Source organism: Crocodylus porosus, unplaced genomic scaffold, assembly GCF_001723895.1.
Source record: "Crocodylus porosus isolate Cpor-Errol unplaced genomic scaffold, CroPor_comp1, whole genome shotgun sequence".
Classification (NCBI taxonomy): Eukaryota; Metazoa; Chordata; order Crocodylia; family Crocodylidae; genus Crocodylus; species Crocodylus porosus.
Window position 1 is genome coordinate 4,912,256 of NW_017728925.1, and position 15,907 is coordinate 4,928,162.

The 15,907-nt window shown below is 46.1% G+C and overlaps 1 protein-coding gene across 1 annotated transcript in view; it reads left to right on the top strand.

Annotated features, from left to right (window-relative positions):
* The window catches only part of LOC109313841 (collagen alpha-1(I) chain-like), a 152,225-nt gene that overhangs the window by 57,574 nt on the left and 78,744 nt on the right, over positions 1-15,907 (top strand). The window contains exons 6-7 of the mRNA XM_019540611.1: positions 4,601-4,645; positions 6,470-6,589. Coding sequence (XP_019396156.1) covers positions 4,601-4,645; positions 6,470-6,589 — 165 coding nt within the window. The remainder of the gene's footprint in view (positions 1-4,600; positions 4,646-6,469; positions 6,590-15,907) is intronic.

Below are 15,907 nucleotides of genomic sequence, written 5' to 3' on the forward strand. Positions count from 1 at the left end.
GGAGCTGACCGTGCCTGTGAAGACTGAGGCAAAAAAGGCATTGAGCACTTCAGCCTTTTCTGCATCTTTTGTCACAAAGTTGCCTCCCCCGTTCAGTAAGGGATCCACACTTTCCCTGATCCTTCTCGTGCTACCAACGTACTTGTAGAAACCCTTCTTGTTACCCTTCACATCCCTTGCAACTCCAATGGCACTTTGGCCTTCATGACTTCATCGCTGCATGCCCAAGCAATGCTCTTATACTCTTCCCTAGTTATTTATCCAAGTTTCCACTTCTTATAACCTTCCTTTTTGTGATTTAGTTTACTGTGAGTTCCCTGCTAAGCCAAGCTGGTCTGCTGCCATACTTGCTAGTCTTCCTGTGCATCAGGATGGTTCATTCCTGCACCTTCAGAAAGGTTTCTTTAAAATACAACCAGCTCCCCTGAACAGCTTTCTCCCTCAGATTGGCCTCCCAGGGGATCCTGCCCATGAGTTCCCTGAGTGAGCCGAAGTCTGCTTTTCTGAAGCCCAGGGTCCTTATCCTGCTGCTTTCCATCCTCCCTTTCCTCAGGATCCTGAACTCAATCATCTCGTGGTCACTGCTGCCCAAGTTGCTGTCCACTATACTACATTCCCCACCAATTCATCCCTGTTTGTGAGCAGCAGGTCAAGAAGAGTATGGCCTCTAGTTGGCTGCTCCAGCACTTGCACCAGCAAGTTGTCCCCAGTACTCTCCAAAAACTTTGTGGATTGCCTGCGCACTGCTGTATTGCCCTCCCAGCTGATGTCAAGGTGTTTGAATTCCCCCATGAGAAACGGGGCTCGTAGTTGGGAAAATTCTCCTAGCTGTTTGAAGAAAGCTTCATTCACCACTTCCTCCCAGTCTGGTGGTCTATAGCAGACCCTCACCACAGCATCACTCATGTTTCTCTCCCCTCTGACTCTAACCCAGAGACTTTCAACAAGCCTGTCTCCAGTTCCATACTGGAGCTCCTGGCTGTTACTGGAAGGAACCTGCAAGCTGTGGTTTCCACAGCGTCAAACCTTGACCTGGGTGGAAGCGTCAATGGTGAGCGGTCCTGCCTGGACAAAAACCTCACAGGTGCAAGCAGAGGCAGTGGAAGTGGCTCTGACATTGTGACGTCCTCCAGCCATTTCCCTGGGTCTCTTAATCTGCCTTCTCTTTCTTACTGCTCTTCTTCCAAGCACACCTTCCTTAGCAAACTCACTGGGAAGCTGTCCTGTTCATTGCTTATTGTCCCCAAAGGATTTCTTTTTTTCCTGCATCCTCATGCCAAGCTGAAAGACTTGCCTATTAAAGGGGTGGGGGAGAGGAACTGGCCTGCAAACTGCTTACCCTGTTTGCAGCCCCTGTTTACTGGCTCCCTGGTCACTGGCTGGGCCAAACCCCCATCCCCCATGGAGCTGCGCTGCCCCTCTGCATGCCCAGGTGGGGTCCTGCCATGCCCATCCTGGGCACCGGATTGGGTCTATCGGCCATATCCAGCCTGCAGAGGGGTTGGGAACTGCCCATCTAGCCCACTAGCCAAAAATGATGAGCACCATTAGTCAAAGTTAAGCATATAATATTGGCCTCATTGCCCAGATACCATAGTTGTTGACACAATATACATGCTTATGCCCACAGCCAAGCACCCTTCATTCTTATATATTTGAGCTTCTGTGTGGAGGTCTCTCTCTCCCAGGGGCTCTGTATACATGGCTCATTAAATGGCCAACTAGCGCAAATAATCAGCAATGCTTGCTCATGCCAAAAGCTGTTAGGATTGGGAGTCTGCTGTGTTGCATTTGAAGAGCCCAAGGCTGCTTTCTGTTTTACCCACTCCAGTTCCCTTCAGTAAGACCCAGCTCCTGAATGTCAGCCAAAAGTGTCCAATAGCACTTCAAGTCTCATGTGTTTTCGAGAGGACTGTAGTCAAAGATAAACTCCCACAAGGTGGCTGTCATTCAGAACAAATGTGTGCCATATGAAAGTCACACTGTGCTTATGCCCAGAATGCCCGGGTTCAGGGAAACACAACGCCTGGAAATGTTTTCTGCTATTTCGAACACTGTTCCAATACCGTATCCCAGATGATGGACTTGCCTTGAGAGTGCTGTTTGCATTGTCTTTGTGCCAAAGCAGCTGCCCTGAAATGTAAGTGGTCAGTATAAGTAGAGAAGTGTGATAGGTCATTTTCACTAATCTTGGTGGTCCAGAGATGGATATTGGGGCAGTCTGTGCCTCTTTGAACCTTGTTTGGGCTTTGTTACACCTTACGCTGTAAGCTGAACAAATGTGAATCAGCTTGGTGTTGTTCGGCGTAGTGAAGCAGTTGCATTTTAAGTGAAAAACCATCTCTGGCTGTTCTTCACCTGCACGGCTGTGGCTTGCCACTATGGACTGGATGAGCGTGAGCAGGACTAGGAGCTAGGGGCAGGACCCTCTCACTGCTCCCACTGGGCACAGTGAGTGCTGCAGCTCTGGAGCACCCTGCGGACACAGTGCCGACCACCACTGCCTGGACTGCCTCATTGCTTGAGCTCTGAGGGGCCTGATCCTTTTTTTTCTCTGAAGCCTTCTCCCCTGTGCTGCTTTGGTTTGGCTGCCAGCCAGCCAGGCAGCATCTCAGCTCCGTCAAGGATCGGGCCCCTCAGACAGTGACTGGCTAGCTGGCAAGTCACCTCCCCCTGTGCCGCCTCTGCCCAGGCTGCTGGCCAGCCGTGTGCTACCTGAGATCCCAAAATGATCAGGCCCCTCGGAGCTAAGGCGGTACCCGGCTTCCAGCTGTGCAGGGGAAGGACAGTTGGAGATGGTTTTTTGCCTTAAGGTGTGACTGCTCCACTAAGGCAAACAGCACTAAGCTGATTCATATTTGCTCGACTTACAGTGTAAGGTCTAACAAGGCCCCTCATTTCCTTTCCCACTCAGCAGGACAGGAAATCTTCTGTATTTTTCCTTTTGGATGATATCCCCCTGGTCAGTAGCCCCCTTTAACTAAACTGTCACGTCAAGTGAGCGTGGTGGCCTCTGTTCTGTCCTTAGTAAAGCATGATTCACATCACAAAGCCACCATGCCCTGGCATGGCTTGAAGCTGTGCTCAGGAAGAATCCCCAGACCCGGAGCGTGCAAGTGCTGCTTACCCTAAAGACCCAGGGTGTTTGCTTTCCGCGTTGACTAAACTCACAACTGTAGTAGTCCCTCGCGTTGCATGTATGTGCGTGTTGGTTTGTTGTGGGATAGCTCCTCAACCAGCATAAATGGACACAGATCTGGTGATTTCAGTGGAGCTATGCTGACTTACAGTGGCTAAAGATTTCACCTTGGGTTTTCTTTGGCTAGACAACTTCAGATAAGAGGGCTTTCTTCATTATGAAACAGAAAATGGAGGTGCAAGTCCCAATGGTTACTGCACTTCATTCTTTTTTTTACGGGAGGAAAAAACCCCCCAACAACACACGAAACCTCTTACAAATCGCATCCTGGAACTATCAAAGGAGGTAATGTTTTTAATGGCTCCAGAGGAGCAAAAGTTTCATTTTCAAAAGTGATTTAGACTTTCAAGAGGAAAACATTTCTTTCTGCCCTTGTAATCCAGTATTAATGAGACTTAGATTCATAGACAGATCTGTGGAAGGCTTCTGAGCTTCCTAAAACATTTCTGAAAATAGGATTTGGACTTCTAAGTCAATTAGGCCCCTGTGAAAATGGTATCTCTTGTCTGTTAAGCATCCAAATAATCCAGGACTAAAATAGCCTGATCTCCAGCTCCCAGGCTCACACACCATATTCAAATAAAGCTGTTTACAAGCATATGATACAGAGAGAGAACAATATAATTAAACCCAGCAAGCATGCAATGAACTGGAGACAGAAATGAAAATGTGCTGTGCCAAGGGATGCGCCAGGACCAGAACCTTCCATTTCAACAAGCCCTGTAGCTACACAGATCGATTGCCTTCTAGGTAGCTTTCTTTAAGACATTCAGAGATCTCCAGGCAGAATTTATTTTTGCAAAGAGAATTGGGCTGGGAATCCCTGAAGTAGAATCTATTTTTTGGTCAGAAAAAAAATCTGCTCATTTTGCTAAACCACTGAGAAAGGAACAACCACAAATGTCTAGACCCTGATCCAAACAACTGTCCAGCCATGTGGCTTGGACTGGGCTCTTTTTTTTTTCCCCTTTGGTCCCACCAGTGCTGCATGTCTGATGTCTTGGTTCCATTTTCTTACTGAATGATAAAATGCTCGCAGCACAGAGATGCCCTGCTCGCATCAGTTGACCAAATAGAAATTATTCTTTCATATGGAGGGCATAGAATACAATTATTTGCGCTTCCTCTGTGCTATGGTATCCATCCCATGGGGGTTTGTGTTATTCATGCTATTGGTTTTCTCTTAGCTGAGGAAGCTCAGCCCTTCCAGGTGAGTTATTTGCTTTCTGGTCTTGGTTGGCAGTAGCTCTGCTCAGCAAACTGTGTTGGCTGACCCACTTGGGGGCTCTCCACAAGTCGAGATGGTTCTTCCGGTCCAGCTGCTTCAGACTTTTTCCCAAGGGGAGCAAGGGGAACAAACACAGCTGAGAGATTCATCTCCGGTTTGTGCTCTCTTTTCAGGGTTGTCCGGGGAGACGTGGACCAATGGGGCCAAAAGGAGACAAAGTGAGTAAGCTGGAAAATGCATGAAGTTTGTTAGATGTGGTGTAGATCCCAAGAGCAGCACAGCTCAACCATTCCTCCTAAGAAGAAGGCGTCTGTGCATTTCTAAAAAGACCAGTATCCCTACTGGCCCAATACTTGGATTTGGAAGGGGACAACAGTACCACAATTTTGACTGGATGTTTTAGGATGAGATTGGTGTGTACGTTTTTGAGATTTTATTTCTGTACAAACAAGTGTCTCAGCTACTTGCTTTACCTTGAACCACCACTAAATGTCAAAGGGAGGTTGGGATTATTATCTCCATTTTACATACTAGGGAAACTGAGGCACATAGTGGTGAAGTGACTTGCCCAAGGTCACCTGTCAGGGCAGCAGCAGAGCTAACCATCAAACCCAGGTTCCACAAGTTTCTGCCCAATGCTCTGTGCACAGGTGATCCTAGTCTTTCAACTACATAAATTATCATGCTTCAGGAGTAGCCTCTCAGCTTCTGCTTGACCTGCAAGGTGAATGTATCCCTCTTGATTTTGTGGAGTGCTGTGTATCATTTTGACCACTATGAAGGGCCTATGAAGGGAGACTTTAGCCACTGGGCAAGATTATTACAAATGTGTCATTGGTAAAGATGCCCAAAAGTTTGGTTGAGCTTGGAAGAAGTGGACACTGCTCCAGCACTGTTGCACATGCTATAGTTTGCTTCAGATTTAGCCTCTTACAAATCACTGCAAGGAGGAGGGACCATTCATATGTATTTCCCTTTCACCACTCCAGAGAGGCTGTCCGAAGGTTGTGTCCTGGCACAGCACCTGGTGTTTCAGCTTTAGACTCCAACTTCAGCACTTGGCACTGTTAAATCCTAGTCTTCCTGACTATCCAGTCTCCTTGTAGTGTTTCCCATGATAGCTTTAAATGACCATGCCTTTTCTTAAAAAGGAAGTTACATGAAAGGGCAGTGCTTGAAAATGCAGCCAACAAGGCCACAAAGGGATGTTGGTTTTTCAGATGTGGCCTACAATTTTGGCTATTCTGGTACATGGATAATAGTGATTTTGCTGCTTGATATATTTGATCTAGCATCATTCAGTGTAGTTTATCTGTATACCTAAGGTGATCTATACAGCGCTTACAGTCGAATAGATGCTTTGGGGGGTGGCAAGGGGTATAGTAATTTTATTGAGATCAATACCTCTTACTGTGCCACTTTGGAGAGAGACCTGGGCAGAGCGGTGCAGATGTCACATGCAGTACTAGTCTGGCCAAGCTGCAGGGAAGCTGTGCTGCCTGTTGGACAGAACACTGGGCTTGAACTCAGGAGACCTGGATTTTTCCATTGGCCTGCTGGATGACTTCAGATAAGTCAATCCAGTTATCTGTGACTCAGTTTCACAATCTGTAAAATGGGGATAATGTTACTATCCTTCCTTGGTAACCTTGTGGTGTGTCAGAATAAAGCAAGTAGTTCAAAAACCACTCTGGTGTTTGTACAGCGATTCAGCCTCACACTCCATGTATGAACCTGACCTGTTTTCTATGTTTGAGACCTATACTGATGGTAAGTGCTGTTTAGTAACTCAAGTACAGTTTCCTTCTCTCTGTGTGGGTTGGGTTACATACAGCGAAATATGACTGTATTCCTCACATTTGTTTGTGTTCAGTGCAAGTGTCAAAGTTCACTCCTGGTTGCTCGCATCTGGGGATTGGTTTAACCGCATTTTGTTCTCAGGGCTTGACATTGAAGTTCATATCTGAGTTTCCCAAAAGCTGGCTTTGTAGTTTGGGTTCCCAAATCCAATCCTGTATTGAGAGCATTCTTCTTTTTTTAAGGGGCATCCCGGACCAATGGGGCAAACAGGTGTCCCTGGAGATCCTGGCCCTGCAGGCAGCCCTGGGGTACCTACCATTGTCCTCTGGAGGAATTCTGAGGAGGACAGGCTGGCGTTCATGGTGAGTCTCGGACAAGCCCATCTCAGTTAAAAGCTCTAGGAAAACTTAAACTGTTCACTTTTGGGAGCAATCTTGGGGAGAGTGGGTAAGGGCACTGGCAGTAAGGCCAAGTGGTTACTTAGCCTAGGCATGTTTATGTCTTGAACACATGTAAGTTGGGTATGTGGAGTTTTGGTTTGGTGGTTTTAATTAACTGGCTTCTGGTGAGTCCTAAAAGGTCCTAGGATCTTCCCATACATTAATCATCCCAAAGACCAAAGGAGTGAAGAGCTTATCATCACTCAATGCCAAATCTGAGGAGCAGCAAGATAAAATTGTACTTGCCTCCCTATTAGAAATGCACACCAAAGCACGGGTGCCCACCCTTTCTCATCTAGGGGACTTTCATTACCTGGCAGCAACAAGAAGCAATTCCTTTTCTATGTGGACTAGCCATGAAATGGACTGGGGACACAACCTTCTTAATAGATGTGTGTGGGGCAGGGAATGCTAAGGCGAGACAATGTGCTATGTATTCTGGAACATAGCTTTGATTTGCTATAACTTCACTGGCAGACTTCCTGCAGGGGCTTCACCCAGGAGCAGAGAGACGTGTTTTGCCAAACAGCAGGGACAGGAGCAGGGGCAGTTTTCCCCTTTCACAAGCCCAGGTTTCCAAAATACCCTGCCTTTAAATACATCTTTCAGCGTTGCTAAAGATCAAAGCTGAGAGGAGTGGCCGATGGACTGCACTGGGATTCCTAATCTGTGGTTTTCTATTTCAAGCATTGGGTTGTTGGGGTTTTTTTTTCATCCTAACCTACATTCAAGAGCTTTGCCATTAAGGGGGTGGGGGAAAGCAATCCTAATTAAAACCACATGGAAAGAAGAGCAGGCATGCTAAGAGGAAACGTGTTCCAAGCCAGTGACAGTTCCAGCTGAAGCTGTCCTAGCATGAAATGGATTCAGTATGTTCTGTATTTATTACTTCTTCTTTATTAGGGTTGCACGCTGCTGCGACATAATGTTAGGAAAGGTATATTAAAAGTCTTTGATGTTTTAATGCTTTTTAAAGCCTCATCGTATTCCCTGCTGGCTGCAATGCATACAACTTGAATTGCTGGCCAGCAGTAACACATGTTGCTATATCAGAGGCTATGGCGGCCCTTTTTTAAGGCTGAGCTAGTGTTCCTAGATGCTTCATGTGATGCCCGCAATCTCTAATCTCAAGAGGTAGAATTACTGTAAACCTGGCTTTCCGATGAGGTCTTATCTCTTTTCAGAGTGGGAAAATTTTAATTGTAACTCCATGTTACAGATGGGGAGGCTGGAACCAAAGACTTTCTTGTAAGAAACAGGCCCCATGTCATGTTGGCAAATCAGTGGCAGAACCAGGAATAGGACTATTAATACCTAAATAGCAGGCCTGTGCGAATAGAGAACTATTGGATTCAGGTTTGGATTTGGCCAATTTGGATGCCAGTGATTCAGTCTGGAGCTCCGAATCAGTTCCCTACTTCGATTTGGTCAAATCGGCTCTGAAGCTTCGGAGCCAATTTGGAGATTCGGCCATAGGGTATAACGGGCAATCAATGAAATATCTATAACTTTGTTGTTTCTTGTCTGATTTGGATGAAACTTGTGGGGATGGTAGCTTCTGCTGCAAGCATGAAGCCTGCCAAGTTTCAAGGAGGTAGGTACAGGAGTTTGGGGGAAACTGCACCCCAAATTCTTGAAAGCAAAACTCATGTTATGTGTATGTGTAAAACTACAGTGGGGTCAAAACTGCAGGGGTGGTAGCCCCTGGTCAGGCTACAAAGCCTACCAAGTTTCAAGGCGATAGGTGCAGGGGTTTGGGGGAAACTGTACCTCAAGCTGTGGACAAGCAAAACTCGTGACATGGGTGACACTACGTAAGGTGCAGCAGGGTGACAGCTGCAGGGATGGTGGCCCCTGCTGAGGCCACAAAGCCTGTCAGCTGTTGAGGAGATGGGTGCAGGGGGGTTCTGGGGCCCTGCACCCCTAGCTCCTGACAGACAGAACTCGTGCCATGGGTGCTCGTGGGACCGACTGTCTCTGTCTTGGGGCAGTTGATTGTCTGTATTGATTATTTCCGCTTCTTAGTCTGTGGTTTTGTAGGTGTTGATCCTTGCTCATTAACTCATTATTTAGTAGCTACTAGTAGCTAGCTACTGTGTATTGAGCTGGTCCCTGAGTGAATCATGACTGATTGGTAACATGATAGCTTAGCAGCCAGGCCTGCAGTAGTTACCCTCCACCCCAATGTCCCAAGACAGACGCAGTCTCACAAGCACCCATGACACGAGTTTTGCCTGTCAGCAGCCAGAGGTGCAGGGCCCCAGAACTCAGAAGCCCTGCATCTATCTCCTTGACAGCAGGCAGGCTTCATGGCCTCATCAGGGGCTAGCAGGCCTGCAGTTTTCACCCAGCTGCGCCTTAACACACACAGTGTCACCCGTGTCACAAGCTTTGCTTGTCCACAGCTAGAGCTGCAGTTCCCCCAAACTCCTGCATCTATCTCCTTGAAACTTGGCAGGCTTTGTAGTCTCAGTAAGAGTTACCACCCTTGCAGTTTTCACCCTCTTGTGACTTAACACACACACGTGACACGAGTTTTGCTTTCAGAACTTTGGGGTGCAGTTTCCCAGAAACCCCTACACCTATCACCTTGAAACGTGGCACGCATCATGCTCACAGCAGAGCCTACCATCCCTGTAAGCTTTCATCTGAATCAGCCCGAAGACAACCAAGTTATATAAATTTCATTGATTTCCCCATTATACCCTATGGCCGAATCTCTGAATCTTTTCCAAATCGATTTGGAAAGCCTAAAGCTTCCTTTGATTCGATCTGGATTCATAGATTCAGCCTCTGAATCATCCTAATCATCTCTCAATCTGAATCATGATCTGAAGCTTTGCACAGACCTACTAAATAGCTAAAGAGGCAAAGACATACCTGTGTCCACTGATAACTGGCTAGAAGACTAGACCTTCTTTTCCTTAATTTAGACCTGGCCATGAAGATCCTACTCATACCTAAAAATGAAGGCATACAGCCTGGAGAAGGCTCCAGCTGTATAAAGTGTGGTAGCCCATCTGCTTAGTAACACTGGTAGTTGTGAAGGAATAACCCCTGGTTCTCTAATCTCTTTCTTGAATATAGAGTCCAGATCCAGGTCTCTCTTCTGTTTTGGTAAGACTGGATTATCACTATCTGAGAGAATGGCTCTTTTTACATTGCTGTGGTGTGATCTATGTATTAAATGATATTGGAAGGCTCATGGTTGCAGAGGACAGAATGTGCTGAGTAGCAGGACTATAGGTCCCACAAAGAGAAGGGAAAAAGTGGAGGTTCTTCAGTTTCAAAACTCATTACAAAATTTAACTCTTTAACTGAGCTTCCTCTTGGTTCTCTGTAACGAGCACACGCTGTGCTCATCCAAGCTATGTCTCATAGGTTGGGAGGCAAGGTACATAGTAGGGCTTTTATTGTAGTTTTGTCTTGGGAAGTAGTCAGATAGTCCTGTCTTTGAATCTATAATCAACCTAGATGTTCAGATGCAGAATTTTTCACTCTTAGTTTATAATCTCACTCATGTTACCCTGAGTTCTTGGTGACCTCCAAACTCTCCTTTATATTCTGAATCTGATTGTGATGGACAACTATTTAAATATACTTAGTCTAATGCCCACCAATATTTTTAGAGATCTGGGTTTAAATTCTTTGGAGCAGGAATTGTCTTTGTGTTTTGTATTTGTACAGTACCTGGAGAGGGAATTTGATCTGTGACTTGTATTTCAATGGGCCACTGCAGTTCAAAAGAAAAATGATGATGACAGCACTCGAGTTTAAAAGGCTCCAAACAGTATCTTGCAATGGTCTGAAAATGAATCTTTTCCCATGCTGCGCAACGCTGCAATGGTGGCTAGTTGGCTACACATTTGAGGAGAAGGAAAGTGCAATGGTTTGGGGATAGCCTGGGTAATAGGACACTTAGAGGGGTTTTCCTGTGCTGCCTCCAACTCCTCTGTGACACTGGGCATGTCATATAGTTTCCCTATGCCCCACGTCCCTGTGTGTAATGGGGATTGTAGTATATCTCTGTTTCATGGAAGTGGTGTGAGGATAAATAAATTAAAGACTGAGAAGTGCTCAGGTACTAGAGAGTGTTGGGGCCATATAAGTATTTTAGATTGATTCCTCTGAAGAATTTTAATTATTGACCGCAGACATGCATGGAGCAGTGGTCTGATATGGTAGGATACATCCTGTGTTACAACAGCAGGCTAGGCACTAGGCAGGTAATTGCATAGGTCCCTCTTGAACTGTAGGATGTTATTGGATTGTGTATTTTGGTGGCTTCATGACATGATTTCACCATCTATAAAGCTGACATGACTTTTATTATTCAAACACAGGGGGTTGGGGGCAATAGGAAGGGCTGAAGTAGTTTAGGTTTTACAAGGCTTGCTTGTAGCAGAAGCCCTTCCTCATTCCTCTGGCTTTGTTGGCCATGGGCAGCCGTGCACCATAAAAGTCGACGCTCTGGGTGCTGAAGAGGAACCAGAGCACACGTGGCTCAGGAATGCATGGCTGAGCCTGACTGCCCATTATGTAGTTAGGTGCTCTTGTATATATTACTGAGGCAGAAGAACATCTTTCCCCATGACAAAGAATATCAAAGGGGAAGGAATACACTGGGAACCTGTGGCTAGAAAGGAGTAAGGTTATGATTTGGGGATATACCAAGAAACTTGGAGGTTGTTAGGCCAATCTTGCTTTTACTTTTCTGTTAAGAATGTGACAGTGGAGGAAGGGTGAGTGTTTCTAGGGGGGGAAGGGAGACCATGCATTTGGAGGAGTGGGCTGTAGAAGTGCAGGTGTTTGGCAGGAGATGAGAAGGAAACCTTTAGGCTGTGAGTAGTGCCTTTGTTATTATTCATCATCAGCCAAGCTGTCAAAGTGATTTTTCACATGGGACCTGTTTGACATGCTCAGCAGTATTTCCAGCGGACAGATTACCAGATCTTTTGGGCCCAGCCCCTATACCAGTATCTGCTTTCCTACTACGCTGTTCCATGGGTGGTGTCATTTGGGCGCCCTGCAGAATGGGTCTGGTGAAATGACTGAACTGCTCCACTCTGCTCCTGGGAAATGAAGTGTGTCCCTGTCACTTGCTGCATGGCATCAAGATTCCTGCAAAAATCCAGATGTTTCAGTGTAATGCATTTCCACTGCATCTTGCGTGATAGAGAGAAGAGGGTTGCATTGCAAGAAGTGGTCAGAATTGATCAAAAGTCTAAGGAGTGGAGCACTTTTATCCTCAATGTTTAGGACTAGCGATGATCTGTTACTAATGGAGACAAAATTTTAATGTGTTACAAAGCCATCTTTGTGATGCTGTAGCTCTCTGTTTAAAGGTGAGATCAAACCTAAGATCTGTAACCTCTTCAAATTTCAGAGCACTTTGGACTCATCTGCCCGGACACAAACCTGTCCCTTTGATCTTTGTGTCAGGTCAGATCAAAAAAACCGAGGGATAGTGGGTACCACCTCAAAATGTGCTTTTGGGAAAAACACTCATGTGACCATATGATGAACCCTTTGTTCCCTCCTTATCTGCTGACAAAACTGGTAGCTTTCCCAAGGCTGCAAGTAGTGTTTGTGTTAGGATTAAAACACTGCCAGTGACTCCTATTCTGTGCTCTGATCTGCTTTAGAGTTACGCTTTTCTCTTTCCTGCATCTTGTAACACTGCTTTTGTTCAGAGTCGTTTTGTATTAAATTTCCTGCTTTGGCCTTGTACACGTGCATTCTGTCTAACGTTCCTAAACCTTCACACCTGTACGTATTGCCTGAAGCCATTTCTTCCCAGTCTTTGTGAGCCTGAAGTAAATGTTGGTATTGTTACTGAAGGGAGTACACAGTATCTGTAACAGGTGTCTGGAAATTGGATCTCAAGTGCTCTGTGGAAATAGTGTGTAATGTTGCACTGAGCATCTGCTGAGCAAGAGATGGGCCTTTTAAAAAATAAATAAATAAACTAGGAGCCAGTGACTGGCCCAATGCTTTTAGCTAATTGCAGATGAAAAAAAGCATCTGGGAAAGAGGAAGCTGGGTCCATGAAAGGCTTCACTATTGATTGTACAGGCAAAAGAGATTTAGCAAAAGTCTGGTAATACCGTTATTTCAGCTGTACTGTAAAGGAAGGAAATAACCCGTGCCGACATGCATGCAAAATGCAGCGATGCACCCAAACTCCAGAACTGCAGGCCTCGTGTTTGCTAATCTCTCTCTCTCTCGACAGAACTAGAAATGTTCATTTCCCTTCAAGTCTTTTTCAGCGAACACGGACACTCCGCTCCTGTCGGAGGACGCGGGCTGGCACTCTTTTTGAGACAATCTAAGCTCTCACCTAATTGGTTCTGAAAAGTGTTGTTGCTGAGCATGAGGAAGAGAGGACTGGGGAGGCATAGTGAACAGCGTGACGTATTCATGGCATTCAAGGTTTTGTTGGCTTTTTGACTGGCCTTTTAAAGTTTCAGCCAAAAAAGCAGCATCTTTGGCCAGCCTTCTCAGCTACTGAATTGGCTTTTAAACCCCACGTTTGATTTTCTTTCAGACCATTGTTCCTTTCTGTTACTTGGCAAAAGAGGTTTTCTGCTATATATGACAGCCTGGAGGATTCCCTTTCCTAATGATTCTTCCCAGTTTTACACCCTTTCTTCACCCCTGAAGCCCCTATTAAGCCTCTGATTCCAAAGATTTGGACATAGCTCCTTTTGGATCCCTTGGAAGCATAAATTATATTTAAGTGTTGAGAGTGAGTGGCATAACTCCACACTGCTACCACTGCTGGACACTGGATCCAGCCAGGCTGCAGCCCTGTGCCTGTGCTCTGCTGTTGGCACAGAAATCAAGAGGGGCATGTGCCCCCCCCCCCCCCCAACACTTTGCCTGTGCACCCCCATCCCCCCCGGACACATTGTCAATGCTTAGAAGCATGTTTCAGCCTCCTGTGATATGGCCTGTTGGTCATTTGCTGGTCAGTAGTTGAGTATTTGAGAGGAATCAGGAGAATGGTAAGGACACATCCAGTGCTTCCAGCTGTGCCATGTGGTTGGGAAAACAGTGCAGTGCTGAGGAGCTGGCAAGTAGAAACTTTAAGGGTCCTGTGTTGAGTGATCATGCAGAACAGTTGTGATTAGGTTTTTGAACCCTCTCCTTTCTCATGCTCTCTCTCTCTTATTTTTTCCAAGAGAAGCAACTGTTTCCATTTTTCTGGCATAAATGCTGACATTCAGCTTCTGACGAGCGTCAATAAGCATACAAGGCTTGAATTATTTTCAAAAGGGATCCAGATGCCCTTCGTGGCCCAAAACAGCTTTCTGCCTGGACTATCCCCAGCCTTGCAGATAAGCATTCCCATATTGCAGTGGCAGCAGCCGTGAAAATCAAACTGGTTTCATGTTGGATCCACTAACCCACAGTCTTCCTTGCTGGAGACTGAGTTGTTGTCTGTAAAGCAGCTTGCAGCAATCCAGAGCTGGAAGTATAGGAGCTCACTTATTGAGTTCTGATAGTGCAGGATATTGCAGAAAAGCAATAGCTGCACAGAGCTCTCCTGTGATGAATGCAATGTGTTGCTCCTGCTGCCCATTTTTGAAAGCTGTCGTCTTCCAAAATGGTTGGTAGAACATGTGTTAAAGAGGGTGAGGGACTTTTAGTCTGATCAGAACGTGCTGCAGAAATATATATTTGAACATAAATTGTTTCAAGATGACCATCCAGGACCCTGACTTTTAGCAGAATGAATGTTGGATGACTGCTGTGGTTTGGTTGGAGTGCTTTCCATTGAGTCTTGTCATGGGACTCGTGAGAAAAATAAGTCGCCATAGGGTAGGTGTTATTTTTCTCATGGACCAAAAACTGTGCAAGTATTGACCTAGTGGGCATTGGGGAGTTGTGGTGGACAGGTCCTCCTCAGAGTGAGACCTCACAGATATTTTCAAGGGTTGATGCTGGGTCTGAATACTGTTGATATTTAATAATGTTTTCAAGAAGGATGCTGGAGAAGTTTGCTGGAGCCTTGGAAGTATCAAATATGGATGAAAAACCATTATGGACTGTGAAAAATTGATTAAAATGCATCAATCAGCAGCACAATGACTGATGAAAAGTGATATGGACAAGTCTAGCATGATGGCAAAAATGTTCTATATGCCCACAGTATCTGAATCTTAGATGAAGACCAATATATCAGTAAGGGTGAGGATCTGAGAGGGCCACGGGTTAAGGTATCCACCTAAGAATGTACATCTGCAGCTGGCAAAGGAGACACAGAGGGCATGTCCACACATGCAAGCATGTGCACTTGTAGCAGCTGAAATAGAAGCAATGCAAATTTCAGCCGGGTTTCTGCCTCAGTACACGTGCTCAGACATGCACTTTGTTGTGAAGCAAATTGTGCCACTTGGGGCAAAATAACCCTGCCTAGCTCCTCCCGGATCTCCAGAGGGAGCTAGAGCCCTGGGCCAGTACCTGTGCTGTCCCCAGCAGTATAAAAAGCTTCCCTGTTCTGGCCCCATAAGTACAAAAAGCTGCCCTGACAAGTAGCTAAGGGCTACTTGCTCTCAGGAGCTTCTGGGGCCCAGCCAGTTGGTACCTGGGGACACTACCTCTTGTGCCAGCTGGACTGCTGAAGCAGCCCCGAGAGTTCCCTGCACCCTTTATCCACTGCAGCAGTCTGGCAGTGGGGGCTGCTGCCTGGCTGTGACCTGCTACCTACCTGCCAGACCCAGATGAGGCATCTGCTCCTCTGGGCTAGCTGCCAGTGGGCTGTGGCTGCTGAGTTGGCCTTTGTGTGGCAGTGCTGCCATGTGTGCCCCCTGCCCAGCCATGTGGTGGTCTGGTTTGAACTGTCAAAGCATGTCCTCCTGGCCCCAGTTGGCCAGGAGGTCAGCCACAGCCAGCTGGGTCCAAAGTGCCAGCTCTGAGCAGGCAGGGTCCTGCCACTGGCCTCCCTAGCAGGACTGCTGGTGTTCCCTATTGGAAAACTGAAAAATCCCCGATTAAAAAAAAAAATCCCAAAGTCACTTTTTAAAATACCCCAAAATCCACGTCCCTCCACAATTAAAATAAAAGACCACTATAAAGAGACAGACAGACAGACAGAGAGATAGTGATCAGTTGGGCAACGTTTTCTTGATATATCTACAGTGTTAAAGCAATTTGGAAAATTACCAGTGTTGCTATCATAATACTAAAGTGAATTCTAAATATATGTTTCGTAAATACATGACTATATATTTTGCT